This window comes from Bombus fervidus, chromosome 14 (assembly GCF_041682495.2).
Source record: "Bombus fervidus isolate BK054 chromosome 14, iyBomFerv1, whole genome shotgun sequence".
Taxonomy (NCBI): domain Eukaryota; kingdom Metazoa; phylum Arthropoda; class Insecta; order Hymenoptera; family Apidae; genus Bombus; species Bombus fervidus.
In genome coordinates this window covers 3,764,700-3,792,143 of record NC_091530.1, presented here as the reverse complement: position 1 = coordinate 3,792,143, position 27,444 = coordinate 3,764,700, and the positions used below count along the sequence as shown (strand labels likewise).

The window sequence follows — 27,444 nt, the reverse complement described above, 5'->3', positions numbered from 1 at the left end:
TATGCCACCAGTAATTCCTACATCGAAAACTTGGAAGGAAACCAATCGTTTATACAAAGAACAACGAAAGAAATGGAAGGAAGAGAGGTTAGCAAAAAGGCTTAAGAAAGAAGAAACTAAAAAAGAATTACAGAACGAAGTGGCTAAACCCGTTGAAAGGCATTTTGAAAAAAAGGACATTTCGACTTTGAGTATCGCAGTTCCTGGTTCAATTTTAGACAATGCTCAGTCACCAGAATTGCGAACATATTTGGCAGGACAAATAGCACGTGCCGCATGTATTTATAAAATAAACGAAATCGTCGTTTTTGACGATAAAGGAGAGATAACTGAAAGTGAAAAGAAGAAAATAAGAAATGACGAATTATTAGGTGAAAGACGAGTTGGATGTTTGCAATTAGCTAGAATATTGCAGTATCTTGAATGTCCACAATATTTAAGGAAGTATTTCTTTCCGATTCATAAAGATTTGCAGTATGCTGGAGTATTAAATCCTTTGGATGCTCCACACCACTTACGTCAGCAAGATATATCTTTGTATAGAGAAGGAGTAGTTACAAATAAGCCAGTTAAATCTGGCAAAGGTTCTCATGTTAATGTAGGATTATTAAATGATGTTTCTGTGGATAAAGTATTAACGGATGGATTAAGGGTTACAGTGAAGATACCCAAAGACCAACCAAATCCAAAAAAAATAAAAGGCCTCATTGTTCCACCTGATGTTCCCAGATCAGATACTGGAATATATTGGGGATATACTGTGAGATTAGCTAATAATCTTACAGAGGTGTTAACTCAATGTCCTTATAAGAATGGATACGATTTGACCATCGGTACTTCAGATAAAGGAAATTCTATTGATGATGTGGAATCAAAAAGTATTAAATATCATCATGCTTTAATCATATTTGGAGGATTGTGTGGATTGGAAACAGCAGTAGACAATGACCCTAATTTGAATGTGGATGATGCTTCTTTGGTGTTTGATCACTACTTAAATACTTGTCCTCAACAAGGATCAAGAACTATTAGGACAGAAGAAGCTATTCTAATCACTTTAGCAGAATTAAGAGCAAAATTACTTCCTAAAGTCCCTTTATCGCCAAATCCTCAGTTTAACAGTTTTACAAATATGTGAACTATCAGTGAATATAAGTGACTGTAATGACACAAAAAAAGATAATAATAATTTGCCTTCTTATTTTTGTAAAAAATTGTCAACAATTTTACATTTACAAAATTTGTAACATATAAGTACAACATATCAATCTTATATGTAGAAAAGATACTTTCCTTCCCTTCTTATTTTCAATTATTTTGCAATGCACAATTTACTGAGTCTCTTAGAGTTTTGATAACTTTGGCTTGATCAGAAGAACCTATGATAGCTGTTCCAGAAACAATCATGTTTGCACCAGCCTAAAAAAGAATATATATAATGTTCTTTTTGTTATATTATATGTTAAAATATATATCTACTACATTTAAATACATACCTTTGCACATGTATCAATAGTTTCTGGTCCAACACCCCCATCAACTTCTATGTCCAATGTAGGATAATTTTTCCTAAGCCATGATACCTTTTTCATCATTGGCTCCATAAATTTTTGACCACCAAAGCCTGGTTCTACAGTCATAATTAATACCATATCTGCTAATTCAACATATTCTGCAACTACATTTACTGGAGTCTGTGGTTTAAGTGCTACCCCAACCTTTCATTTAAAGAAACAATGTATTTAATACAAGTTTTAACCAAGCAGGTTTGATTTCATTTAAAATATGAGGTACGTACTTTCATTCCTACTTCTCTTACTTTTCTGCAAAGTAGTGGAACATTGTTTACTGCTTCAACATGAAACGTATATTGGTTGACACCAGCATCAGCCATTGGCTCTATCCACTAAGGTGAAAAGTGTTCAATTTATAGATAACATTTCTTCAAATAAAGTGTAAATAGAAATGATATACAACTGAAAATTTAAATTAAAGAAAAAGCAAGGTAAAATATACCAGGTTGGGATCAGAAACCATCATATGCGTTTCAAAAAAGACATCTGTTACTTTATTTCGAAGACACTTTACTAATGGGTGACCAAAAGTAAGGTTAGGTACAAAATGTCCATCCATAACATCTAAATGTAAATAATCAGCACCATTATTAATTAATTTTTGTGATTCCTCTGAAAGTTGTGACAAATCAGCGTTTAGAATCGAAGGTCCAATCTTTGCAGTCAATTTTTTTGCCATTTTTTAATTAAATTGCTACGAACAAGTGACACGTGTCTTCAGTTATAACAATATAGTATTATCGACTGGACTAATGACCTTTCATACAAGGTCATTTTTTTCTTCTTAGATTCGTTGTATTAGTTAAGAAATGTAACGAATTGAACATACATATAAAAGTCTAACTCAATCGAGGAAAGTTAGGTGAGGAAAAATAAATATAACACATATTTATAAACATTGTACGAAATGAAATACACTTATTTATACATAAAAATATAGCAGTTCACAATAGACAATAGATTATAATAATTTCATACGAATAAGTAACTAAAATAATAAAAACAAGTAAAAATTACTAATTAATACTAATAAGTATGCAGTAAGCGAAATAAGAATCGATGTCAAATGATCGGCCATCGTTTCCTTTCCATCGAGTTTTCTAGAATTTAGCAATTAATCTTCGCTTTAATCAAAGTATCTTTCGTTATGCTTGCCTATTGACTCGACTTCCAATGTACATATATAATAAATAAATAATTCATTTAAATTATACGAAACGCCGTCGCAGTATAAACAATAATTAAATATTGCAATAGCTTAAAAAAGATCGCTATTTTAAAATTGCTAACATCATTATCATAATCAAATACAAAAACTCTTTGGCACCTTAAAATCTATTATAAAACTTTAAGTAAAATAGTGACTGCATTTTAATCAATATTAACTAAATGTAGCGTTGTTGATTCTTAAACGCATTGTCATGTCTTCAGTACCATAATATGTATAATCCTATATATAGTGCTTATACTGAAAAAACAATACCATTTGAACGCTAACGAACACCGAAATTTAGCGCGAGAAGACTGTGGCATGTCATACAATACAATGATAGCCGGAGATCGGATTGATTGGGTTCGTTTTTCAATAATTGTTTAGTTGACTGTTCGAGCCACTTCCTTTTCGGGCTGAAAAATAAAATCGGAATATATTTAAATTACTTTAACTAAATTTAAAGTACTTTTTCTGTGTCATCAATCGAGCCAAATACTAAATCATCAAATTTAGGTAAAATTACAGAAACTTACACGCAAAGGATAGAGGAACGTGCTGATGACTTGTTGACGATTTTCAGACTTGGCTTGGCAAGTGTAGCCACCCATGTCTTCCCATAAAAGTTCTTCTATTATTAGGTCACCGTTGTCCAATACTCTGTGTCGCAAGTTAGTTGACAGACTTAGAGGTATATTGTAGTTATCCACCCAAGTGATTTGTGGTGTTGGTTTTCCACTTGCTCTGCAAGGTAACACAACTGTTGCTCCAATAGTGGCTACCAGAGTAGGCGAGTAAAGAGTAATTACTGGGTCGCTTTCAGAACTGCAGTTACTGGCACCACCTTCGTCTGTAAAGAAATCGTTGAATAAGAAATTTTTATGTCTCGAACTGCTCGAGATTTCGTCAGTGTTGGAATGTTACAGCTGAGTATTCGCATCACAATTTATAATTAGAAATCTGAAAAATTAGTTGATGCGACTAAATCGACGTTTGCACTTGACGAAAATCAAATCGTTTTATTATTATAATCATATAAAAAATGACAAACTATCTGATGTCGAATTCAATTGACGAAATAATGCATGGGAAAGAGCGAAGAGAAAGAGCGAAGAGTTTCATGAATCACTCATTAGTGAAATATACGAATGTATTATGAAAGATAAGAGGCTTGCGTGACAGTTGGTCAAAGCTTCATGTTAATGTAGTTCCAGATGATTGACAGTTAATTGTTAATTGTATTCCACTTACTGTTAACCAGCAGCACCGTAGGAGTGGAGATCTTCACCTCTCTCGCAGAAACCGACGCACAGTAGATCAATCCAGCATCATCCGGAGTAACGCATTCTATCACGAGTTTCGAATTAATTCTGGCCACTCCTTTCCACTCTTCGGATGGATCGTACAAGGAATGCGTACTGGCTTTCACATATTCGGTCAGCTATCACAAAAGACAATATCGGAAATTAATATTCTCTTCTTTCCTCTTGATCGTATGATATAAGAATCGTGTTTGACCGAACTACTCACTTGTTCGTTACTACCGCTTCCTGTAAACCAGAGAATTTCTGGTGGAGGACTGCCGCTAGCTTTGCATTCCAATTCCACCTTGCTTCTGTAATAACAGAAGAAATACAGTATTATCGGTTTACGCATCTATTCTCTTCGATGTGTGATATTTACCCCACAATGGTCTCAATGCCGTTTACTGGATTCTGAGTGATTTTAGTCCATGGCTCTACAGGCTGAAAATCGAAACGTTGAATGTTATCTATTGGAATTTATTTGTACTAAGATTTTCCTAATCCCTAGGACAAAAAATCCCATTTTTCGCAAATATATTTTCAAAGTTAAATTTTTATAGATCAACAATTTAAATTTCATCTTATATTCATTACATTCAGCGTCGAGTGATCATACTTATTGCAAATTCTTTTTTTGCCCAGGTTTGACCCGTTTCCTAAATTCGTGAAAGTTTATTTATTTTTCTCAAGATACTAGGGAAATTAATGAATTATGTTTACGTTACCTTCGATTCAGTTCGTGTCCCATATTCCGACAATGGTGTTAGGAAATTGGAATTGTGCTCTATCATTTGCCTGTTTATGCCTTTACGTTCGGCAGCTCGTTCAACAGCATGCCGTGGCAGGAATGAAAAAGGGTGTCCCGAAACCGTATACGATACGGTGATAACGCAAACGAGATTAATCAGTATTGAACAAGATCGCATCTGAAAGCATAAAATGAGGCCGTGAAAGGCAAAGTCGATATATCATTGGCAATTATGATCGGCAATGTTACCGGCTAACGATGTTACATGAAAGAAACTAATTTGATGAATGTGAAAGGACATTGTGCAATGATTGAATCAGAATGAAGCCGAAGAACACTAACGTCATGCTCCTTTCGCAGAAATTGGACCGATTGAATATAACAATGCGGATTTAATTGTCGGGTTAGGTGCGCGATTTATAATATCGATTCATTCGACCTTCCTTCGAGGATACGAATAAACACAATTGGCAACGATGAAATTAAACTCTTGAGGACGCGACGATAATTAAATATCTCCGATAACAACCAGAATACACATTCCATTCTTTCTTTTTTCCTGCTTTCCTCTTTATAGCACCGTATTAATACTAGCTAGTTTCGTTTAATAATTTCGCTGATAACGAGTTAATAATATTATGATTAATCCTTTATCGTTTTAACACACTTTCTCTTCCATAAGGTTCTTTTTCAACTCGTTCGATGTCCTTGCTATTGTAGTCGTACGAATAGATATCTCTAACGATGTACAGATAATGACGGATCACGTGGCGACAATTTTGAAACAATCTCGTGTTGAAACTAACATGAAATTTATGATACAGCCGGAGGAACCGTTCGCTCGGATCGGTCACATTGCCTGCTTGTTAACGTGAGCATCGAAATCACCAAATTAAAGAGATTTCCTTATCTACCGTATTTTATTATCGTGATATAGACAAGACGAGACGCTCGATACCTTGGCCGCGTATCCTTCTGATGGTAGACCGACAACGTGTCGCACGAGGAATGCACGGTTTCCGAATGACATCTCTCGCTTCGACTTAAATCTGTATCTCTCACGGTTCCTCCACTTCGACACGTTCGGTTAGGATTTTAGAGGCGTGTACGTGCTGGCCGCGTCGTTTACCGTGACTTTGAGGCGTTCCCTCGGCGGAACGTTGTTCTCACGAAGTTCACGAACAAAATTTAGATGCTACCGCATCATTTTATCTTTGGTGTTCTCGTCCCGCGTTTCTCCCCTTTTTCTTCCTCTCAGTCACTCAGTCAGAGAGTCTGTGAGAGGAAGAAGGAAGGTCACGCGTACCGTTTAAAGAAGATTAAGTAACTCGGCTGTTAACAAGACAAGATGTTTGGAAATGAATTCGCGCGAGCGTTAATGAACACACATGCGGTGCAAAAAAATAAGGGAGAATCTGGAGACGATACGGTGCGACGTGGTATGTGCGTGAGCGTGTGTGTCTCTCTTTTTTATTTTATTTTTTCTCCTTCTTCTTTCACTGGAAACACTTGCATGCAGCGTGTCCCGAGAAGAGTTAAAAGTGGCTAAAACTTCCGAGGTTTACGACGGTTTTATAGTTTCGTAATGAGGATCGGTACTTAATTTCTTCGATGTTTCAATGGGCAGCAGATCCATATACATTATATTTAACCGGTTATGAAAACGACTATTTAACTTATCTAGACCATAATTAGTTATTTAGGCAGAAAATGTTACGAATATTATATAAACAACGTTATTCGAAATATTTAATGAATACACATTGATTAAACGTGATTATATCGAAGCAAAGAAAAGAATATATCTTAAAATATGAATAATTGAACATTTCAATGTTTTATGTTTTTGAAAATAGGATTTAATGTTATGAATGCTTTACTTCGTGCGATTGATTGTATGTTAAAGTAATTTGAAATTTTGAAAAAAGTTGATAATAATCGAAAATTGTAAGTTAAATTCATATTTAGTTCAGACTCGATTGTATGATGAAAACAATTAGTTACTTTGCGTTAGTGTAATTCTGCGGTTGAAAATTACGATATATATATATATATATATATATATATAGGTAACGTTGTTGGAGTGTAATCAAAAACTGATATGACCACAGGTAGATGATGTTATCATCAGCCAGTATTTAGACATCTTTAAGTTTCCTCGAAAACGTCATGATGAAATTAGTCGAAAAGTGTCAAATAATTTGATGCGGAGAAAAGCATAAAATAGACTGTTCTACTAAAAATTGGGAAAGTTGTTGGAAAATTTGCTTATTAAGATATATGTAACTAAAAATAGAATTCAGTTGTCCATGTGTTATCTACTTTCAAGGGACTGAGAAATATAAACTGTAAAATCTATATTTTAATCAGAAATCTTCTTTTCTATAAGAATTTGCCTTACAGTTATCTGTCCTATTTATATAAAGTTTATCTACATGTATCTCGTACTTCTCACATTTTTACATAGAATCTATTTACACGTGGTCTAAGCTTGGAAATTTTTAAATCGATATATATGTGTATTCTGTTTAAAAAATGTCTTTCCTTTTTCTTACCTTGGAACTTGTGAATCACGACGGATAATTGTCACAGGTAGATAAAGTCCGTAAGAATATCGAATCTGGTACTGCTATGAGATAGAACTTTTGATAAAGATACTCGCGCCGGAGATGCTTTCTAGGAGCGCACATCACGGGAGGAGGTTTCGAACCGAATGATGCAACTTCTTATACAATCTTCGCATCTTCCCTATCTCGCGCCCTCTTTCCGCAGAGCCCTTTAACGTATCGTAATCTAGATATGATATTAGCTAGCCCGTAAACTGCGATAAGAAAATATGCAGTGTGAAATATCAATCACGAAATGAATAAAAACTTTCATCCTTTTCTCCTATTTTGTTCCTGTCTGTTTATTATATTATATGCATTATATTTAATTATATGCATAAGAATATGTTACATACTTAGAAAAAAAGAAAAGAAAATAAAATCAAATGAAAAAGGAAGAAATTCTTTTCTTCCAGTTTATATCGTTTTTCTTTTTCTATATATTTATAAAATTGTCCCCCCCCCCAAAAAAAAAAAAAAAAAAAAATTGTCTTGTCCAAAAAGTAAAAAAGGAAGAAACAGAAGGCAAGGAGAATTCTCTTTCGCTCTGTTGCATTCCTTTGTCCTCTCTTCAAGGTATATCGTGTTCATTCAAGTCATGTTCTTAAACAAAAAATAGAAAGAAATGAAAGAATAAGCCTAAATGATTATCAGATTTCACCAAAGAATTTCTCTTTCCTCTTCAAAAAAGAATAAGCAACGTACAAAGGAACTGGTAAAGATAAATTATTATAATCTGACAAGAAGTGTTAGCATTAACTACGGTTCACTGACAGTCCGAGAAACTAGTCGATAATTTCTACTTTCATAGTAGTCTATCACTCGTGTAACGGCGCGAAACAGCGTAAAAGAGGGTAAAAAGGTGGCTATAAAACTGACCGATCGAGGATCCACGTTGACAGAAAAGTCAAACTTACCATTACTTCGTTAACTTTCTCTTGAAGTTCGAAAACGATTCAAGGTTTACTATTTAATGGACAGTTTGGCAGCGACGAATAAAAATACTGACTGAGCCTAGTGGAACAGATATTGACACATTTATATATTTCGAATATGGCAATGGACGCCCTCGCTTATACCTGATTGGACGAGACAGCGAAGAGTAGGGAGGGTACGAACATGTCAAACAATTGAATTCATTACCCGCGCGTCTCGTTTGTCCACGCGTAGGTAATAGTCGTACAATTTACTTCCACCCTCATCTATGCTCATCATCGATTTTTACTTCGAAACGGCCACTGCGATAATTACTTTTATTGAAACTGATCGTATCAAGAATGAGACGCTCATAATTACCCCCAACTAGCTTCTTCTCGGTCGGATCCAAACGGTACGAAAGACTATCGAAACTTTTGTACGGGTACCCTTTAATTTGTCGGGATCTAGAGTTAATGTTAAAACACGTGAACTGCTGTGAATGAGCCATGACGAATAATTGTATGGGTCTCTGATTAATTGATAGAATATCGTAAAACGAATTGATCTTATTGAATTGTCGACGCCAATGACTTATTTCCGATGGATTGTAGGCTCTAAATCATCTGCTTCTTTTCCAAGTGGTTAAGCGACTTCTGAACTTTTACTAATGGGTTTACTTATTTACATAAAAGAATAAGTTAGTTTTTATTTTATGTGTTTGTAACATTGCTAATAATTAGCTTTGAACATCTTTTTTATTTTCTCATTCATAAGTTTATAAATTTATTTTTAATTTTACAAGATTATATGATTTCAGTATGTAACCAATGATTTTATTTTTATATGTTATATATCTTTATACCTATATGAAACCTAATGGTAAAAATGTATCACTTTGTATCCTTCGGTTCTTCGTAAACCGAATTCTTCGAACAGATAGTATGTCGGCATTTTATGAATAGGAGGGGACTTAGTTAAAACATTTCTTATGGCGTCGTGTTATATCATGTTTATATACACATATAATTTAGTGCGTAATTTAAACAATTTAAAAGAAGATTGAAATTGGAAATTTTCGAGACTAAGTTATTACGAAAAATTTAAATATGTATACAAATATGTATACAAATATGTATGTGTACAAATATGTATAGAATCTTTGTTTACATAAGGTTACATTTAGTAGTATTTCGTTTGCTTCTTAATATGTTATCTCTATCTGTTATATATTGCAGGAAACATATAAATATTCATAAATATGTAGAATAAATTACTTCAAGCTGAAAAATAAAAAATTATCATAAATGTCATATATATATATATTTATTTATTTATTTGTATTTATATTTATACTTCTTATATTCTATAGATCCTACGAAATTATGTATTAATTTAAACTTAAGTAAGAATATTGTGTATGAAAATATTATCCTCTTATAATATGAAAAGAAACGCATAGCACTACTTTAACTTAAGATAAATAGAAGAATAGAAGATAAGGAACGGTAAAAAAATATAATTTCTTTTACTGAAGAAAGTATAATTAATTTAATTGCAGAAAATTAGAAAATAAAATAAGATTATAATTTGTATTGGAAAAGATTTATTTTGATATAATATGTATCGTATCTTTCTCAATTGATCATATATATTTCGATTTCCGACCACTATTTTCATTAGTTCACGTTTGATCAATTTGATTACCTACTGCGATAATCTGAAATCGTGAATTACAATCAGTGGATATTTTATCGTCAAGGATGACCAAAAAGAAGTGATAGTATCATCGAACTATTGCGTTATGCTATTTTAAGAGAAATAATTTTAATTAGTCATATATATAAGATATGTAAATATTCATAAAAAAGTTAATGCAATTAAATTTTTTGGAGAAAAAAATAGGTTTGGATATTTCATATGTGTATTATAGATGTATAGAAATTGTAATTATGTTGATTTATTTATTTCTACATTATTTAACATTGGAATAACAAATTACTTTTCATTTGACGTTGATTCTATTTCAATTGCGTTTAGTAATTTAGCCGTACTAACGATATCTTCTTCTATATTTTTCAAATTTGTATCAACTTCATTTATTCCTTTCAATACATCTTGCAAAACCTGCAAATTAAGAAGAAAGAATTACTACATAACACATTGTAACACATTGCAGTTTGTTTAAAGAAAAATATTCTTAATTATATTTTCTATGAAACTAAATAATAAACATTTATCTTATTCTAAGAAAGGTATGATAAGAAATACGATAAAACAATTTCTGTATACAAAATTTTATTTTTATTCATAAATATAACCTCTAACCATTCTTATGTTTTGATAAAGTAACGTAACGTCTTCTTCTTTATATTGAAAGGGAGGTTCGTAAAAAGATGCCGAAGATACTGATCTATTAGTCATGTTCGGTATATTATCCTATTATTACTTAAAATTTTTGTTACTTTTGCTTTTTTTTAACTTAACTAACGCTGTCAAATTTTGTTTACATATATTAATTTTAAATTCCCTAGCGATCCTACTGAGGAGTATTTGTCATTTGTAGTTTGCATGGACATAGGAACGTGGAATAGGAATGACAATAAGAATAGGAATGTTCCCATGTCCATATAGTTTAATGTATTGTGTAAACGTATCTTAAACATCTCAGATTCTATGGTGAGAAGGATTCTACAAGAAAACGAATTAATTGTTATATTTAAAATCGTCAGAATTTGCATATCATATAAAAAGTAGTTCCATCTCTAGAATTTCTTGCTTAATTTTGTTGATCTATTATATTGATTTTACGATATTGGTTTTACATAAATTCAAAAGAGTGCGCTGATAGTTCTATATACTTTGTGTTTGCCTTTCTTTGTAAGATATAATAAGTTCAAACTGTTATTATGCTGACAATTATTAAAAAAATGTTAAAATAGATTACGCGAGAAATGACATTAAACGTGTATAACATTTGCTATTAAATGCAAAAGTAACCTATCAACATGGAAATGTATGTATTGATGTGACGTATAATGCATAAAAACAATTTATGATGAAGATGTAAGTTAAAATAGATTTCTCAATATTTTGTTTTTATTTCATAGTAAATTATACAATTTTTAAAGAAAGAATCTTGAATTTTAATGTATTTAAAAGTATAAAATAAAATTTAAAAAATTTACTTACATCATACAGAGTATTTTACACCATTGCGGAGTTTAAGAATATTTTTCTTAGATGTTGATTTGATTGTCATTATGTATAAAATGTTCTTTCATAAAAATGTGTTCAATTATAGTTACAAATGCATATTACTGAAGTTATAACTTTTCTTAATGCTGATATAAAAAGTATATCTTAAAATATTTCTAAAACAGTTACAATGGAAGCACAAACAGATAGTTCTGTTTTGCGACCACCAGTTAATTTAAGAAATATTAACACTGGCAATGTTTTTTATACACCTTTAACCTCATTTGCTGGTATGTAAATATTCATAAAAATAATTAGTTTTTCTAAATATTTTAAATTTCTTCTAAACATTTAAATATCGTTTTTGGTCTCTATAACTTTTGCAGAAATGTGGTATCAAATATTCTTATGGGCTCTATTTTCTTCCGTTTTTGTTCATACTATAGCTGGTGCTATTTGTTTTGCTACATTAAGACAACATAAATATGGAAAGTAGGTATACATTTATTAATTATGTTCTAGTAATATAAAGAAATTTATAATGTAGTGAATAATATATTATACTGATATTTATATCAGAAACCGTATTAGTTAACAAATCGGATACTAAATACCAAATATAAAAAATGTTAAATTTTTTTTATATGTATAATGCATTTAGAATATAAAATAACTTCGTAAATTTTCATTTAAAGATTCTTCCCATTGCTGATTATAATAATGGGTGTATTATTGCCATTAACATCAGGAGTTCTTAGTTCTGCTGCTGTTGCTTTTGTATACAGAGCATCTCGATATCCACTGCCACCGTTATATGCATTATTTTGGGGTATTGGTCAGACTGTTGTAGCAGGATGTGTTGGATTCACAAGGATATTAGCAACTTTATAATGTGATTCAAAGTTTGTAAATGAATGGTGCACAAGACATTGTTATTCAGGAATGTTGGATATAACATATAACAAGGAATTTTAAGATTTGAAAAAAAATGAATAGTATTCTATTAGTATTAGTAATAGTAATTATATAGTATTAGCAATAGATAATAGAGTAATAAACTTTGTACATATATAATTGTATAATATTGTACAGATGTATTAAAAACTAGGTTTAAAATAATTATAAGATTTTCAAAGTAAAATATTAAAGGATATTATTTATTACTTATATAAAAATGAACAATCTTTTTAATAAAATTCCAATTATTTTACATTTTTTTACAATTTGTTCCAATTCAGTGCAAAACATAGTATAAAACTCTTGAATACATTTTTATAAAAATTAATAATATTTATATTTACATACAATTATGTGTATTTATTCTCTATTCTTGTAGTTTATCACTTTTTAAATGTTGTTTATAATTATTTGCAATATTTTTAATTTCTACCAACCCAGCTTCTAATTTCTTCTGAGTATTAAGTTTTTCTTCTTCATCTGAAGAAGTTAAACTTTTCAGCACCATATCTGTAATATAAATATAAGTATTGCACAAATAAATATACATTAATGATGTAAATGTTAAAGGTAAATTGATAAAAGTCACTAAATATTTCATACCATGGTATTTAAATAATATTTCCATTGTTGAAAATTGCAATTGTTTTTGAAGAAATGAAAGAATTGTTACTACGTGTCTTCCAGACATATGTAATACACTTTGTGTTGCTGCAATAAATAATATACTTGTGACTAAATGTAGTGCTAACGCAGGATCTTGTGTTGTATTAAGCTCTTCTAATAAGGCTTCTTTGTGGCCCAAGATAAATGGTCTTTCTTTCTTTTTATCATATTTTTTTAACACTAAACAACAAATCGCCATTGCTGCATCTGTAAAATTCAAGAAATCATCTATGGAATTTCCAGCAATAGATTTGTGTATATTAGTTAAGGGTTCTTTCACATCCTCTGGCAAATCAAGTAGCATTTTTTGCCTTGTTTCAGTGGTAATATTCTCAGAGAATTGGAGCATATTTTGCTGCGCAGCTAATTTAAATATCTCGTTGACAAAATCAGTACCAAGAGATTTTAGTAAGTATTTTGTTAAAGCAGCTTGATCTGCTTTATCTATATGCTTAATACCTTTGTCAAATATTTTAATGTTTGTTACTAGAACATTTAAACGTTCTTCAACTTCACTTAAATTTGTAGTTTTATTGTTTTGTGCTAACTGTTCTGCAATAGATATAGCATAATTGTTTACTTTTTGTTCTAAGTATGATGCTAATTCATCTACCAGGTCATCAATTATTACTAAATTATCATCTTTTGCAATTTCATCTTTAATATCTTTCAAAGATACTATTTTAAGTCCAATTTTAGTCGATGGGACTTTTATATTTTCATCGTCGGATTCAGGATCGCGATTTTTTCCTTGTAGATACTTCTTTTTGGTAGATTTTGTTTTTGTTTCTCGCCCTTGCGTACCACCACCCGCTTTGCCGGTTGTAGCTTTCTTCCGACGTTCTTCTTTTTTATTTCCTTTATTTTCAAATATGAAGTCTGCTGATTTAGATTTAATCCTATTCTCTGCTATCATTTGGAACCATTGTCCACTAGTTACTGCTTCTCTAGCCTTTGCATCTGCCATTGGCTCAAAAGACTTATTTAAAGATTGTAAGAATGCATCAGACATAACTACAGTTTTCGCGAATACGTACGTATTATACATATTTATTTTATTCTTCGCGATTTTAAGAAGCATTTCCATATCTTTATCAGAAAATACAGATGGTAAAAGTGAACTTATATCAACAAAGGATCCAGTTGCAATAGCTTCTTCAATATTTGAATCTATTTGATCTCTAATATTTGCGCCTACCGCAACAGAATCTAAGAAGACTAAATCTTCGTTTGGAAAATGACGTTTTACAAAATTTGGTGCATCTGATATCCCAAGACGAGTAAGTGCATCATATTCTGAAAAATTATATTTGTATAAAACATTATATTTTATACTTGCTATTATTTTATCATCAATATTATTTCATAACAAAATATAATACAAACCTAAATAACCATTTTGTTTATAAAAATTATTTATCCATTCATTTTGACTTTTAGAATATATAGTTGGTATGTATAGACTATTTGTTCCTTGTTTTCCTGCTACTACACCAGGAATTTGTCTCATTTCTTGTAAGTTATCTAGGATTGCTATAAATTAGAAATATAGAGATATTAAATTATATCATACATTAGTGTATTTCAGGTATATATACTTATATTACATATACTTACAAAAGAATATTTTTTCTGAAACAGAACATTGTCCTAAAATTGCTGATAGCGGTGTAGGCTTTGTAATTGCACATAAGGCTCCTCTTATTTTTGCTTTATTTCTAGTTATAAAACTTTCTGTATAAAAGACTTTAGAATCTTGAGAGTCTTGCTTACCATATATGTTTCTTCCTAATTCTTTTTCAATTACTGATTGTAAGAAATCAGCTGGTAAGTCATAATGTATTGTCAATTCTGACACATTGATAATCCCATATCGGACTAATCTGTCATTAATTTCTTGTGCAATCTTGTTTATGTAAGTTTTATCAATAAGTTGCCCAAGTATTATCTTTAATCCTCTGTTATGTTTTTCTAAATCATTTGCTACTTTGGATACTTGAGACAAATTAACATTGAGGATTTGTGATAAATCAACCAAGTTGATTCTTCCACCATGAATGTATAATTCATCTTTAATTTCCTTGCCAAGATGTTGAGGTGTAACATATTCTTTACCATCATTGGTGAATATTACTTCTAATAATTTACTCTCTACTAGCTTCGTTACAATTTCCACACAATTACGTTCTGATAATCTATGTAGAATATTAAAAGTATTATAGTGAGATATATACAAAATAAAAATTACAATAAAATAAATATATTAGTTTTAATCAATTTCTTGACATAGATTAGATAGAATTAGATGTGTAAAAGTTTACTATATTTCTAAGTTATATCAGAAATTCAATTCAATTGCATCCTACAGCTGTTTAAAATTACTCCGTAGCAAATATAGCTAATAATGTACGATTAGTGAAAAAATAGAGATATCCATGTTTCATAAAAATAAATCATACTTTTGTAATGTAGAACTTAGTTGAACTTTTTGAAAATCAGCTGCTAGTCTTTTAACTTCATCCCATTCTACAGTACTCATTTTAAATTCCTTATATTGAAACTGCCAGGTTGTACAATTAAACACTTGACACTTTTTAACATTGATCACACAATTGATAGAAGTACTAATGTATGTCAATTTCATATTTTATTGTGACATCTAGTGTTAATTGAGAGAAGTACAGCGTAAGTTAAATTAATTTCAAAAATTTGAAATTTTTGTTATAAATTATTGCTACAATCTACTATCATGAATAGAAAAAAAATGTGTTTAAAGAATCGATTCAAAAAATTTGAAAGTATTAAGTATCAAATGTAAATACAGAAAGTAAAACTAGTGTATTAGCATATTCAAATAAAAATTTCTGTGTATTTTCTGTAATGCAAATTTTGTATAAGGTAAAGAAAATTTATTAACTTATTTATAAGAAATAATTTGACATTCAGTGCTGTCTAATAAAAATATAGAGTAGAATTTTTTTATGTCTAAACAATATCAGGGATTTTTGGTAGAGGATGTCTTTAAGACAATTTTGAAGTTTTGGATATGCACGTGTACTTGAATATATTGCTACTTCCGGATCAGGTTCAAAAATATTTAAATTAAATAGAATGAAATTTTTTACAATAAAAAATTTATTCTAAAGACTATTTTGTTAGAGACCATACTATGAGATAGCAATACGAAACTGTGACGAAATATAAGGTTAGACGGTGCATGTCATTTTATCGATTAGATTTCCTATTCTGTTTTGTTCATGTAATATCACTTGTCTCAAACATATTGTGTGATTAATAATGTGCAATCATTGAAATTAATTGAAAGTATTAATAACTTTCTGTTACAAAATTCCTGAAGGTGTGTGGTTAGTGAATAAATTGTTCATATAATTGTCTGAAACTTTATTTATCAGTAATTTGTTGTATAACGTTATAATAACGTTATAGTGAAATTATAAAACGATAAATTGTATTCAAAAATAATTACATGTATGACTGAACAGTGTGGCCTCAATAAAAGTGCTTTTTTTGTTATTACTTGTTACATGTAACAAAAATAGTGGAATCAATTATGTCTTTAATTTAACTATCATCTTTATATTGATCTTTTTGTGATGTTATATTTTATTATATTTCATAATTAAAGTTAATATAAGTAACCTTAATATAAAATCACAGAAGGTTTAGGTCATTAATCACACATAATATATTCACAACTACTTATTTTTATTTTAATATTGATAAGAAAACATTAACACTTTGAGCTCTTTTTGATAATAATTTATCATCATACATTATAGAAGAATTCAATAAACAACTTTAATTAAATGAGTTAGAGCCGATAGATTTTTAAAAGTTAATGTTCTTGAGCTCTCAGCGTTAACAATTATTGTATTATTGCAATATTTCTTATAATGCAACAATGTCACAAAGTGAGTAATTTTTATATACACATATATTTTATCTACTAAATTGATATAATAGTATATAAGTGAAAATAATTAAAGTTAGATTATAGTTATTTTATAGTTATACATAAGACTTCTATAAACATTAGCGTAGAAATAATATAAATATCTTTATAAGACTTATTTTGTTATCCTAGTTATAAGTAACAATAAAATCATATTTAAGTCATGTTGATATTAGTATAGTGTTTTTTTATAGATTTATATTATTGTATATTATCACATATAAGGTTGTTATTATCATTAAGTAAAAATATTTAATGAAATTATGAAATTACAAATTTCATATTTAAGATATTATACACTAAGTAGGATTATAACTTTTCACTATTCAGTAAACTCATGTTATGAATTAAACTTGGGTTTTTCTTTCATTGATAATTGTCTTACCCTTTATGAATCATACATTATGCACTTATTATGAATTCCTTTTTACTTACTTATTGAGGCCACTGAAGTTTTTTTTTGTTATAGTTATTTACAGGAATCTAAAATGTGTATATGTATAATAATGTTATATTATCTGTTTAGAATTATTCATTAGATTATTGTATTATAAACTTGCAGTGAATTTTGTGTTATAATTATGGGACATAAAAATTCAATGCAAAGTGTTTTGAAGCTGATGAAAATGAGATAAATGAAAATCAGGTATACAATAATTTTTAAATATATTAGTTTTGCACTTTTGAAGATATATTCTGCATTTTTAAAGAAAAAAGCTACATCAGTACTACAGGAATATTTTACTAAACGTTAAATTAAAAAAATGATGCATAAAATTATAATACAGTTTTTTCACTTTTAGATAAATTATTATTTATGTGTTTAAGAAATAAATTGCATGATTAGATCAAAATGATGCATGAACTTTATTTGCAAAATGTAGGTTTGAATTTTTTCATGACTCGAAAATTACAGGAATAAAATTTAAACTCTAAAATGCTACAGAGTAGAAATAAAAATAAGGTACAAGTAAAAGTAAGATGTTTCACAGCTTCTTAATAACGAATATACTATTAGTTAAAGGTGTAAAGTGAAGTATATAGTACATTCATATTTTCAAACTTTGCCTCATTATGTTTAAAAATTTTACGAGATGCATCACTACTTATGTTTGCTTTGAAAATTCAAAGATACTAACCGTACTTTTAATCAGCTTTTAAATTTCGCTTCTTGCATATTTTTGTCAGCTGCTTTTCGTTTAGCTTCTTGTAATATGGAATATTTATTTAAAAATAGTTGTAAGCTAAACTTTGTTTCAAACTGGATAATTATTGAACTTTATGTAAATATTTTGTTTTTACGGCGTCTGTTACAAAATGTAAATTATTATTAGTCATTTCTTGTATTGTAAACTAGAGTTTAATATTTCCTGAGATAATCGCGTAATACGTGAAAGAACACTTTCAGAAAATTCTATGGTTGTGACAAGATTGGAGATACGATCTTTTTATATTGGTATATATTTCTTCATGGTATGATATAAAGTGAATAATCCCTAGTTCTTGCTGATGTATAACAGTATTATTATATTTGCAGAAAAGGTCTTCCGGTGGTTTCCAAATATTGATATTTTTTCGCAATTTAAGAATTTAGACATTTAAATCATATATTTCTTTTTAGTTACTGAACTGAACTGAAAGTTTGAAAAAATGCAATTATTTCGAAGATAAAAATATTTAAAAATATTTGAGATAAATAAATTTTTTATTCAATTATTTGTATGAAAATAATTGTACAAATTGTCTAGTCAGATTTATTTTATTATTAGATAATAAGTATAATAGGTGCGTAAAATAAATTACTTGATACAAAATTGGAGAGACAGAGACGTTCTAGTTTTATGATGCAATATCGAACCATGTTGAGCTATGACTTTATGTATACCTACATAGTTATCTATTCACAGTCTCGTTGTTCCTGTATGAGAAAGTTCACTACCTTAGAATGTTGTAACAAAATTTCTTTACATTTAGTTACAAATAAAATAAAAGATTGTAAAACATGTGAAACTTTGGGCATGCATAAAGAAAAATTTAAGCGTCTCCTTATTATACAATTAGTCTTTACAGTTTAGTGTTTGTACTTTTAGAAGGATGAATCTTCTGCTCATAAATCCAGTTTATCTTTTTTTAGTCTTTTAGAAAATAAATCCCCGATTTATTCAGCGCGATATATTTTATTTTATTATCATATACAAGCAATATTTTATAGTTATCTTTAAAATAGTACTCGCAATAATCGTTACTTATTTTGTGAGTCACAATTTTCACAAAGCACAAGTTAGAAATATCTTTCCTTGTTTCCCGCTCTACAGATTCCTTAATATCCAATATTAACTACAATGTTTCGATCTTTTAATTATTTTCTTTCTACAAAATTTTTCGTGCCTTAAAAATATTTAATATCCTATTCGATCGATTGAAACCAGATAGAGTTCTTTCCTACAGAAACACAATTTCATATATTTTATTAAATTATATATTTCTAGAATTTCTAGGATTCGATTCATTGCCTCTTAAACTTAAAGTCAGTAGTGCTTAAAACTATTACCATATCGCGTAGCTATTCAATTCCATTGACTAGGCATCGAACGAGGCCGTGGATCTCGATCAGTCATACATATTCCCCTGGTATCCCGTTTAAACCGGAAGAAGTATCGAGGTGGACGCGTTTAGGGAACTATATAGAATCATTTGGTAATACACGTTATATCGGCATGTGAAATTATCAAGTCTACGCGCAGTTGAGATACATGTCTTCGTTCATCGTTTTCGCGTTCGCTCGCTAGTTACTAGCGCGTTAGTCCTCTCTTCTTAACACGGAACTTTCGACCACTCGTACGGTCGACGAATAACGCTGGTTACTTCAGTTTATGCTCGGCTCTGTCGTTGGTTGGATCGTGGAGAGAGAGTGGTCGTCGACAAAGAAGACGATCGACGCGACGAGACGCGCGCTCACGCGTTATCTTCGCCGGAAGCCCACTAAGCAAACGAAAAATTTGGTAAACTCAATCGACGCTACTTTCGAATTCCCTCCGTTCTCTACCTAGTTAACTGGCCCGTGTATTTTTCTTTCCTATGCTCTTTTGTCCGTTTGTTCTCTTGTCTCTCTTGTCGTTCTTTCCGGCTACCATCTAGCCTCCACTGGCCTTTTCTATTCTCAGTCGTTCGCTCTGTGTTACTTTCCAATCGTGCTACGTTCCGATTTACGAGGAACAAAATAGAGACAGACACACGTCCGTCGATCAATGAATTCAAGCTCGATGAAGGAGGCACTTTTCGGCGATGATTCATTGCATCGCGGTTGCGTCGTGTTGTGGTCTCAGTCCATGCGATCCATCAGAATCGTAGTGTTGACAGAAATTAGAAGCGAAGAGATTAGGAAGACGACTAGAAGCAACGCGTGTGAACCTGTGCAACATTCGGTGTCGTGCGTCGTGTTTCGTTGATTCAGAATTTGAAAACTCATCGCTCTTCTTTCCTTTTCTTCTCTCGTATTTCCTTTCTTCGTTCCCTTGTATGCACATTTTTGCTTATCGAGAATGCCACGCATGCACATATATTGATAACGTTAAAATACTAGTACAGTATTAGTAAAATGCTAGTATAATAGTTTTCCACCTATAATACTACTAATAACGTTTTCTCATTCTAATCATTTTCCATCGTTTCGATGTTGTGCTAAATAACTTCTTTATGGTCATCTTAATTGATGGATGTTACAATTTGCGTTTCAGTTTCTTGTTTTTCGAAATTCAATGTTGTAGAAAGATTAACGAACGGCAAGGAAGTTAGTTTATTCGTCAGTAAATTTTTATTGGTGTTATTTTCTGTTTGTTGTAATTAGTTATTTTCCTTTCTTGATTGAGTATCGAATTAGATAACTTACATATCTGATTGTCTTCGCGCGTTAATGTGATTATTTATAATTTGGTGCTTCTAACTTGTTCAGTTAGGATGAATTTTTTGGATAGTTAAATGGAGCTCATTATGGTGTTGATTAACGGAGGCTTCGAGTCGCTCAGCTTTCCTCAATTGACCGTCCTAACTACGCGGTGTAAAATGTAATTAATTTTCATTTAGTAGTCAACTTTACTTAGCTTTTTTAATTTCATTGAGATAATTTCATTCATTTCGTTTATTACAATTTATAGTAATTGGTTTAGTAGATGTCAGCATAAAATTGAACTCTAACAAATTTAGGAAAAGTTCGTTATTTTTAATTATAACTATTATTTTTTCTCCGATCTTATTCTAAATTCTATTTCAATGCTATTTTAATAAAAATTATTTGTTTTTACATTATCTTTCTATTGCGATTTCTATACTCATTTCTTATGTATATATATACTGTGTATATGTATATATATATATATATTATTCAGATCAGTAAAAATCATTGGTTTAGGTCTATTTTTTTATAAAGATAGTATTTGTTACCAATTATGTTCGGTGTGGAATGTGTGAGGAGGTTAATCGGCGAATAATTGACATGGGAGTCGAAGTATGATATACATACTTTACATGCTTGATCCACTCAATTCGAATGCAGATTAGCGTCAAGGTCAAAAGAAGCAGATTTGATGGTTTTCAGCAAGGAGTTCATGTATGTACATTATTGATAAAATAATTTTTAAGAAGTAGCAGTTGTCATATGTAAATTTGTACAAATGATACGAAACATTGAATGTTATAATTTTTGCGAATAATATCTGTGGTAAAAAATAAAAGAAATTTTTAATTAAAATTTTTACAACTTCGACAAGATGACATTTTAATTTCATCCTTATTGTATACACGATGAATAGCGCGATTTAATTTATGAATTTAATTATGAAGAAAATTACTTTGATTATTTAAAGCATTCGTGGGAATATTGTTTTATGTATCTTTTAGTCATGTTAGAATTACCGAAGCAAAATATAACGAATATTTTTTAATAAGAAAAGAATTTCACTTCTTCTTAAAGCTCTATTTATTATATTAAAAATTATTCCGTTATAAACATACAAACTATCGGTAAAGTAAGTTTCTTTTTGCATTTAAATAGTTTAAGAAATAAAGTTTGAGATGAACGTTGGAAGAAAGTTTCTCCTTCGGTAACAAACAAGGAAAAGAATTTGATGTTTTGTTGTTTATAAAACGCTGCACGCGACGTGCTTGTACATGCGCTAAAATGTACACAGAAGTTTCTTCGCTATATAGATTTACTTTCCAAGTTCGAGTGAACGCGTAGAGTAATCTTCTCGAATTTACTAATTTTGAGTAACAAAGTGCACTGGTAGCATAAACGAGGACGTGGTTCGTTCTTCAGGTCGCATTATTATGCCGTGTCGGAAATTCGTAATTATGATTTATACACTAAGCAAACTGAACTCGTCATCTTCTTCGAAGAACTTGGCAGAAGGTTCGCCCGTTTCTTTGTATGCAATCGTTACTTTTCCCTTCCGACCAACAACTCTATTGTATTATCGTTGCTTCGAGGCTTCTCTTCAACTAGAATCGACCGTTTAATTTTAATTGGTTCGTGCTGTTTGACCCTTTTCTCTCTCTTTGTTATCGCAAGTGATTTTAATGTTATCCTTTGTCAGTGCAAATTCGATGATTAATTAACGTTCACGGAATAGTAATTATAGGATTATCTTTTATCTAGCCTTTGGATCACAGTTTCAGCGAGCGTTCTTAGCCGTGAAAGAAAAAGTCTCTGGTAAAAAGTGGCTCTAATTGTAGCAACGGACGATATTTCTCTTTTCGAAAGTTAACATTTTTTTTAGCAAAATAAATTTTCGTCTCTCTTTAAACACGGCCATAATGGTATACGCCTTCTACGTTTAGAATTAAACAGGCACACATATACGCGCCACTTTTGATCATTATAAATTAGAATACAAATACCAAGCAACTCCCGACCGTTTAATGTTCTTAGAAAGTAGTTTAACACTTTGTCACTACGATTACATGTGTCTCGTCTTGGTATGGTGTGCGTCGTTCGAAATTTTTAACTAAATTTGTTTTCAACATCGTGTCCCTTGTACTTGGTAGCAGTTTTTATTGTATAAGAAAGACGCACATCAAGATAAATCGTATTCACACGGATTGGAGTGATCATGTTTTATTAAACCTTGGCGTAACGCGGATTGGAAACGAAACTGCGACTTTCTACCTTCACATTGTAGATCGCCTCTTCTGGACAACTCATTTTTATATCTTTTTTATCGCGTTTCTTTCTCCCCTGTTATAAACTTTTTTTTTTATATATATTTACGCGAATAAAAGGAATATATAGATTCGATAAAGAGGGATACTTTGTTAAAAACTATAATTTATAATAATTTAACGCGTGTATCACACTATTGATAACGACAGGATTAAATCAAAATCAAACTAGTAATATTTAAACTTTGTCGGTAGATGAAATTTTATATCGGTGGTAGATATATTTACGAGGCTCTTGATATTAAGTTGCACATTATTTGAGGACGGAAGAGTCCGTAGAATAAAAATCTTTTACGTATAACATAATGATTCACGTAAAACAATTATGAAATTTCTATGGATTCTTATTTTAAATGTTTAGTTATTACTTTGAATTCCTTCGTCGGAATATTCTTTATTATCTTTTAATGTTTCAATAAAGTAAAATATATATTTCACGATTTAGTCCATCGCTACTTACGCCATTGGTTTTGATATATAGACTGTTATCGTCGTATTAAATACACGTATGCATACGTTCAAGCTTGATGCACATTTATCAACACGTGATAAAGCGTGCGAATTGTTTAATACAATGTGTACACCGTTTTAAGATATAATTATTTTAATTTCTTCTTTGCTTTCCATATTATTCTTTTCTTCGATTTTGATGATTTAGTTTAAGTAAATCCACCGATAATTAGCGTTACTTGCAGACGAAGTTATAAATAATATAACGAATTTAGTTTGACTAATCTTTGAAAATCATCTTTACTGAAAACTAAAGTCAAATGTATCCCTAGAAAATCTAATCGAGTTAACTTTCTTTTAAGATTTCTGAATTTTCTTCAATTTAAAATATCCGTTCTATTTTGCCTAATGCATTAGCGCGGTACGTGTGTGATAATTCTTATCAGACGAATGCTATTATGTATTTTATCAGGCAAAGCAATATTTATGTACATATAATACACGTTATTTCCTGATCTTGCATAAACACTCTCACCAATCGGACAAAAGATTATTATGTCTTCCAGTATTTGCTACTAAGTAGACTAAATTTTGAAGTTAATTCTAATAAACGATAAAAAATTGAATTCATTCTCAAATTGAAAAGATTTTTTGACTGTAGGTTTTTATATAATATGAATTCAAAGATGTGAAGATGTAAACAACGTTACAAGGACACCTTTTAATTATGCGAGAGCTAAATATAACGTTTAAAATTAAATTTCACGTTTTGCTCATACTAACACGTATTGGTGACGTAAGTTTTCGTAGCGGAGATATTAATTCAACGATAACAAGTGTACGTTTGCAATAAATTACAGAAATGTCAAAGTTTACAAGAATTTGTGTAGAAAGTAATATTTTATAGTTGCTACTTTCGTATATAAATCGATTTATCGTTGTTCGGAAGAAAAAGATGTATTTTCTCTATGTTTTTCATCGAGCATGTTACACTTCTGCGAATGGCATTTATCCGAATTCCTTTGTCAACGGTTTTTCTGAAATTATCTACAAAAGTTCGTGTCACAGAGGCATCGTAAAGAAAATTTGCAAATTGTTTAAGTATTTCTTAAGTACAACTCTAATTTACTTATTTAGATATCTGTATTTATGGTAACCTGCGAGACAAAAGTATATATATTATTTTTATAATGACAAATATTTAGATTCTAATATATATTTTCTTCGTACGGCACGAAATATGTTTAATAGTAAAACTACCAATCTATAGTATAATACATAGATGATTATAATTAATTTGGCATAATAAAAATGAGTCAATAACGAATACAATCTCGCTTCTATCTTAATAGAAGTGAAAATCCATTTCCCCAGAAATACTTTTATACTTTTAACGATTTGAATGCCATAACAAAAATTCCTCCAGATGTCTACGACCAACAGGTCGTTGCCCTAATCTTTTTTCTAATCTATGTCAAATTATTTTTCCACCATCTTATTCTTATTCGACTTTACAATCGCCCTACTAACTAAGAACGTCACGAATTAATCCCTCTGTTCGTTCATTCTTCTTCATGAAGTAGCTCTAACCTTTCGTTTTCTTTATTTTCCTAGAAATCATCGATATCCATCGGAAGAAGCGTACAAGAAGCTGAACAATGACGATCGCGGAGAATACAGAGTCGAAGAGGACGGATTCGACGAACGTTTCTAATATCAATAACGAGGTCCTCGAACGAATTTCTCTGAACGAGGATTCGCAACGACCGGAGGAGGCCTCGAATTCGAGCACCGAAGGTAACCCTCTTTTAGAAACCGACGGTAAGAATTCGTCGGTGAAAATCGACGTGTCGATCGTGAAATCGAACAGGACGGATAAGGACGAGGATGATCGAGCGTCGATGAATGCCTCGAGGAAGGATGCTGATGACCGTAACGTGATCGTTCCACCGGATGGCGGTCTGCGAGCGTGGATGGTCATGATAGGCAGTTTCATCATCAACGGTGTTCTATTCAGCGTCATAAACACGTACTCGTCGATCTACCTTGAGTTACAGAGGAGACTGTTAGAGTCTGGAGAAACAGGGGCATCTTCGAAGGCAGGTAAATTCTCTGATTGTTCATTATCACTAGCGAGAATATGATAGATATGGTAAGTGATAGGAGAATTTAGTCGAGTAGAGCGTAGATGATCGGAACGATGTAACTTGTGGTAGAAATTCTAATATATTATTTATCACTAGACCGCGAGAATTTATGCAAATTCATATTTTTATGAGTATCGTTAAAGAAATAGAACTTAAACGGGAATTTATTTCACTCGTTGATCATGCACTGTATTACGACGAGTGTACTATCGCGTTTTTGTATCTTCAAATTTCCGATGAATACAAATCCGTAGCCTATTTATCGATAAAGATTTAGATTACGTAGAATATTGAAATTTGTGTGGAAGGCAGCAGAGTACATAATTTGTAGGGAAGAATATACCGTGTACGTATAACATACGTATGTCGATTGTGGTCGAGGAGAAGATAAATAGGAATATGTGGGTATACGCGGCTGCATAAATAAGGACATTCATATATTCAGTGTTTTCTGGTTCGTGTCATCCTTTACCTTTTTGGTATACGCGATCGAAGGACTGACAATATCGTTCATTAGTTCGAAGAAAAAATTAGTTTTAGAGTGATCTTAGTTGGCGTCTATCGCTGTCGTATGTCGTTTATTAGTTACAAATAAAAACATAGTTTTGTATTGATAGTTTAGTATCGATAGCGCTTTTACTTTGTGTTTATCACTGGAAGCATGACATTGCAAGTAAGGATATTCATAATAAATAAAAATAGATAAATTGTAAACATTTTCTATATATATATATTACGAATATGCATGAAAAATCGTTTAAGCAATCATTAACGTAGACAATTTTTAAAAAATGTTAAGATAATAAGTTTTTATCTCTTTATCTTCTTACCTTGAGTATAGCACAAGATATTTTCGATAAAATTATCTCTTTTTTATTTGTGATTGATGATTTCTAATAATAGGATATTTCTATCAATAAGTGCACTGCATATGCTTGTGTAAATACATTTTTCCTTCGTTTCGGTGCATTAGTCACAACGCAACGAACAGTGACACATAATAACATTTTTGAGCACTTATAATATAATATAAATAACGTGAAATCCTTCAGAGATCAATATTCCAGGTTTTGACTTCTTCGATGATTAATTAAATGATAATTAGATGACGTTTTATTGAAAAACTAGACTATGTTCAGTCTACTAATTAAAAGATGTAAATTGATTCGTATTGAAAACTATTATTTTTATTAAGGAGTATCATAAAGTGTAGACACTGATTCAAATGAAATTAAGTATATCGCATAGACTGTAACATTTGTAAATGTTGTTGTACCGTGAATCGTTTTCTTTTTTACTTTATATTATTCGATAAAAGGGAAAGAAGCTAAGATTAGAGTTGTGAAAAAAAAAAAAAACAGAAAATCGTGTTCTTTTATATCCACTGCGGTCAATCATTGTCCCAATCACTCGCTCAGTGCAGTCAATGAACCTCGCGTTATCTTACCATTTTTATTATTTACCAATTTTTATATTGATA

At 30.7% G+C, this 27,444-nt stretch overlaps 6 protein-coding genes across 18 annotated transcripts in view; 3 read left to right on the top strand and 3 right to left on the bottom strand.

Moving 5' to 3' along the window:
• The window catches only part of Kar (monocarboxylate transporter 10-like protein kar), a 195,950-nt gene that overhangs the window by 7,135 nt on the left and 161,371 nt on the right, over nucleotides 1–27,444 (top strand). For 3 of the 10 annotated variants that reach the window (XR_011801599.1, XM_072016792.1, XM_072016785.1), the window contains exons 1-2: nucleotides 20,003–20,153; nucleotides 25,432–25,920. Coding sequence is in view for 9 of the 10 variants with exons in the window: in XM_072016792.1 (XP_071872893.1) it covers nucleotides 25,476–25,920 (445 nt within the window). In the remaining variant the exon portion in view is untranslated. The other 7 variants (XM_072016788.1, XM_072016790.1, XM_072016786.1 and 4 more) reach the window with 7 other exon arrangements.
• Nucleotides 2–1,507, top strand: LOC139994292 (putative methyltransferase C9orf114 homolog). Its single transcript, XM_072016798.1, has one exon. It carries the CDS (start codon nucleotides 2–4, stop codon nucleotides 1,136–1,138), a length of 1,137 nt encoding a protein of 378 aa, XP_071872899.1. The 3' UTR covers nucleotides 1,139–1,507.
• Nucleotides 1,151–2,341, bottom strand: Rpe (ribulose-phosphate 3-epimerase). The gene is made up of 4 exons (XM_072016804.1): nucleotides 2,017–2,341; nucleotides 1,799–1,906; nucleotides 1,497–1,718; nucleotides 1,151–1,419 (listed from the first exon to the last, which is right to left on the bottom strand). The coding sequence occupies exons 1-4, from the start codon at nucleotides 2,251–2,253 to the stop codon at nucleotides 1,309–1,311; spliced, it is 678 nt and encodes a 225-aa protein (XP_071872905.1). The 5' UTR covers nucleotides 2,254–2,341; the 3' UTR covers nucleotides 1,151–1,308.
• On the bottom strand, nucleotides 2,473–8,494 carry Impl2 (Ecdysone-inducible gene L2). Of its 3 annotated transcripts, none has more exons than XM_072016802.1 (7): nucleotides 8,360–8,494; nucleotides 4,814–5,014; nucleotides 4,468–4,529; nucleotides 4,315–4,399; nucleotides 4,036–4,225; nucleotides 3,321–3,634; nucleotides 2,473–3,200 (listed from the first exon to the last, which is right to left on the bottom strand). In XM_072016802.1, the coding sequence occupies exons 1-7, from the start codon at nucleotides 8,360–8,362 to the stop codon at nucleotides 3,168–3,170; spliced, it is 888 nt and encodes a 295-aa protein (XP_071872903.1). In that variant the 5' UTR covers nucleotides 8,363–8,494; the 3' UTR covers nucleotides 2,473–3,167. The 3 variants fall into 3 exon arrangements, with proteins under 3 accessions (XP_071872903.1, XP_071872904.1, XP_071872902.1); XM_072016803.1 differs by lacking the exon at nucleotides 8,360–8,494 and adding an exon at nucleotides 7,392–7,553; XM_072016801.1 differs by lacking the exon at nucleotides 8,360–8,494 and adding an exon at nucleotides 5,795–5,977.
• On the top strand, nucleotides 11,208–12,703 carry LOC139994296 (transmembrane protein 170A). Of its 2 annotated transcripts, none has more exons than XM_072016806.1 (4): nucleotides 11,208–11,423; nucleotides 11,662–11,845; nucleotides 11,942–12,047; nucleotides 12,251–12,703. In XM_072016806.1, exons 2-4 carry the CDS (start codon nucleotides 11,746–11,748, stop codon nucleotides 12,444–12,446), a joined length of 402 nt encoding a protein of 133 aa, XP_071872907.1. In that variant the 5' UTR covers nucleotides 11,208–11,423; nucleotides 11,662–11,745; the 3' UTR covers nucleotides 12,447–12,703. The 2 variants fall into 2 exon arrangements, with proteins under 2 accessions (XP_071872907.1, XP_071872906.1); XM_072016805.1 differs by having other exon boundaries at nucleotides 11,209–11,423; nucleotides 11,741–11,845.
• Nucleotides 12,692–15,837, bottom strand: Ufl1 (UFM1 specific ligase 1). Its single transcript, XM_072016784.1, has 5 exons — nucleotides 15,638–15,837; nucleotides 14,796–15,373; nucleotides 14,565–14,711; nucleotides 13,116–14,474; nucleotides 12,692–13,022 (listed from the first exon to the last, which is right to left on the bottom strand). The coding sequence occupies exons 1-5, from the start codon at nucleotides 15,820–15,822 to the stop codon at nucleotides 12,880–12,882; spliced, it is 2,412 nt and encodes an 803-aa protein (XP_071872885.1). The 5' UTR covers nucleotides 15,823–15,837; the 3' UTR covers nucleotides 12,692–12,879.

Coding starts and splice junctions, on each gene's coding strand:
- LOC139994296 (XM_072016806.1), top strand. CDS start 11,746: ATGGAAGCACAAACAGATAGTTCTGTTTTGCGACCACCAGTTAATTTA. Junction 11,846..11,941: donor ACCTTTAACCTCATTTGCTG/GTATGTAAATAT, acceptor TAACTTTTGCAG/AAATGTGGTATCAAATATTC. Junction 12,048..12,250: donor AGACAACATAAATATGGAAA/GTAGGTATACAT, acceptor TTTCATTTAAAG/ATTCTTCCCATTGCTGATTA.
- Impl2 (XM_072016801.1), bottom strand. CDS start 5,866: ATGTCATTCGGAAACCGTGCATTCCTCGTGCGACACGTTGTCGGTCTA. Junction 4,530..4,813: donor GGACACGAACTGAATCGAAG/GTAACGTAAACA, acceptor TTCGATTTTCAG/CCTGTAGAGCCATGGACTAA. Junction 3,201..3,320: donor CGTTCCTCTATCCTTTGCGT/GTAAGTTTCTGT, acceptor TTTATTTTTCAG/CCCGAAAAGGAAGTGGCTCG.
- Rpe (XM_072016804.1), bottom strand. CDS start 2,253: ATGGCAAAAAAATTGACTGCAAAGATTGGACCTTCGATTCTAAACGCT. Junction 1,907..2,016: donor TGGTTTCTGATCCCAACCTG/GTATATTTTACC, acceptor TTTTCACCTTAG/TGGATAGAGCCAATGGCTGA. Junction 1,420..1,496: donor CTATTGATACATGTGCAAAG/GTATGTATTTAA, acceptor ATTCTTTTTTAG/GCTGGTGCAAACATGATTGT.
- Ufl1 (XM_072016784.1), bottom strand. CDS start 15,822: ATGAAATTGACATACATTAGTACTTCTATCAATTGTGTGATCAATGTT. Junction 14,475..14,564: donor TAAACAAAATGGTTATTTAG/GTTTGTATTATA, acceptor ATAATTTTTCAG/AATATGATGCACTTACTCGT. Junction 13,023..13,115: donor AATATTATTTAAATACCATG/GTATGAAATATT, acceptor TTTATATTACAG/ATATGGTGCTGAAAAGTTTA.
- LOC139994292 (XM_072016798.1), top strand. CDS start 2: ATGCCACCAGTAATTCCTACATCGAAAACTTGGAAGGAAACCAATCGT.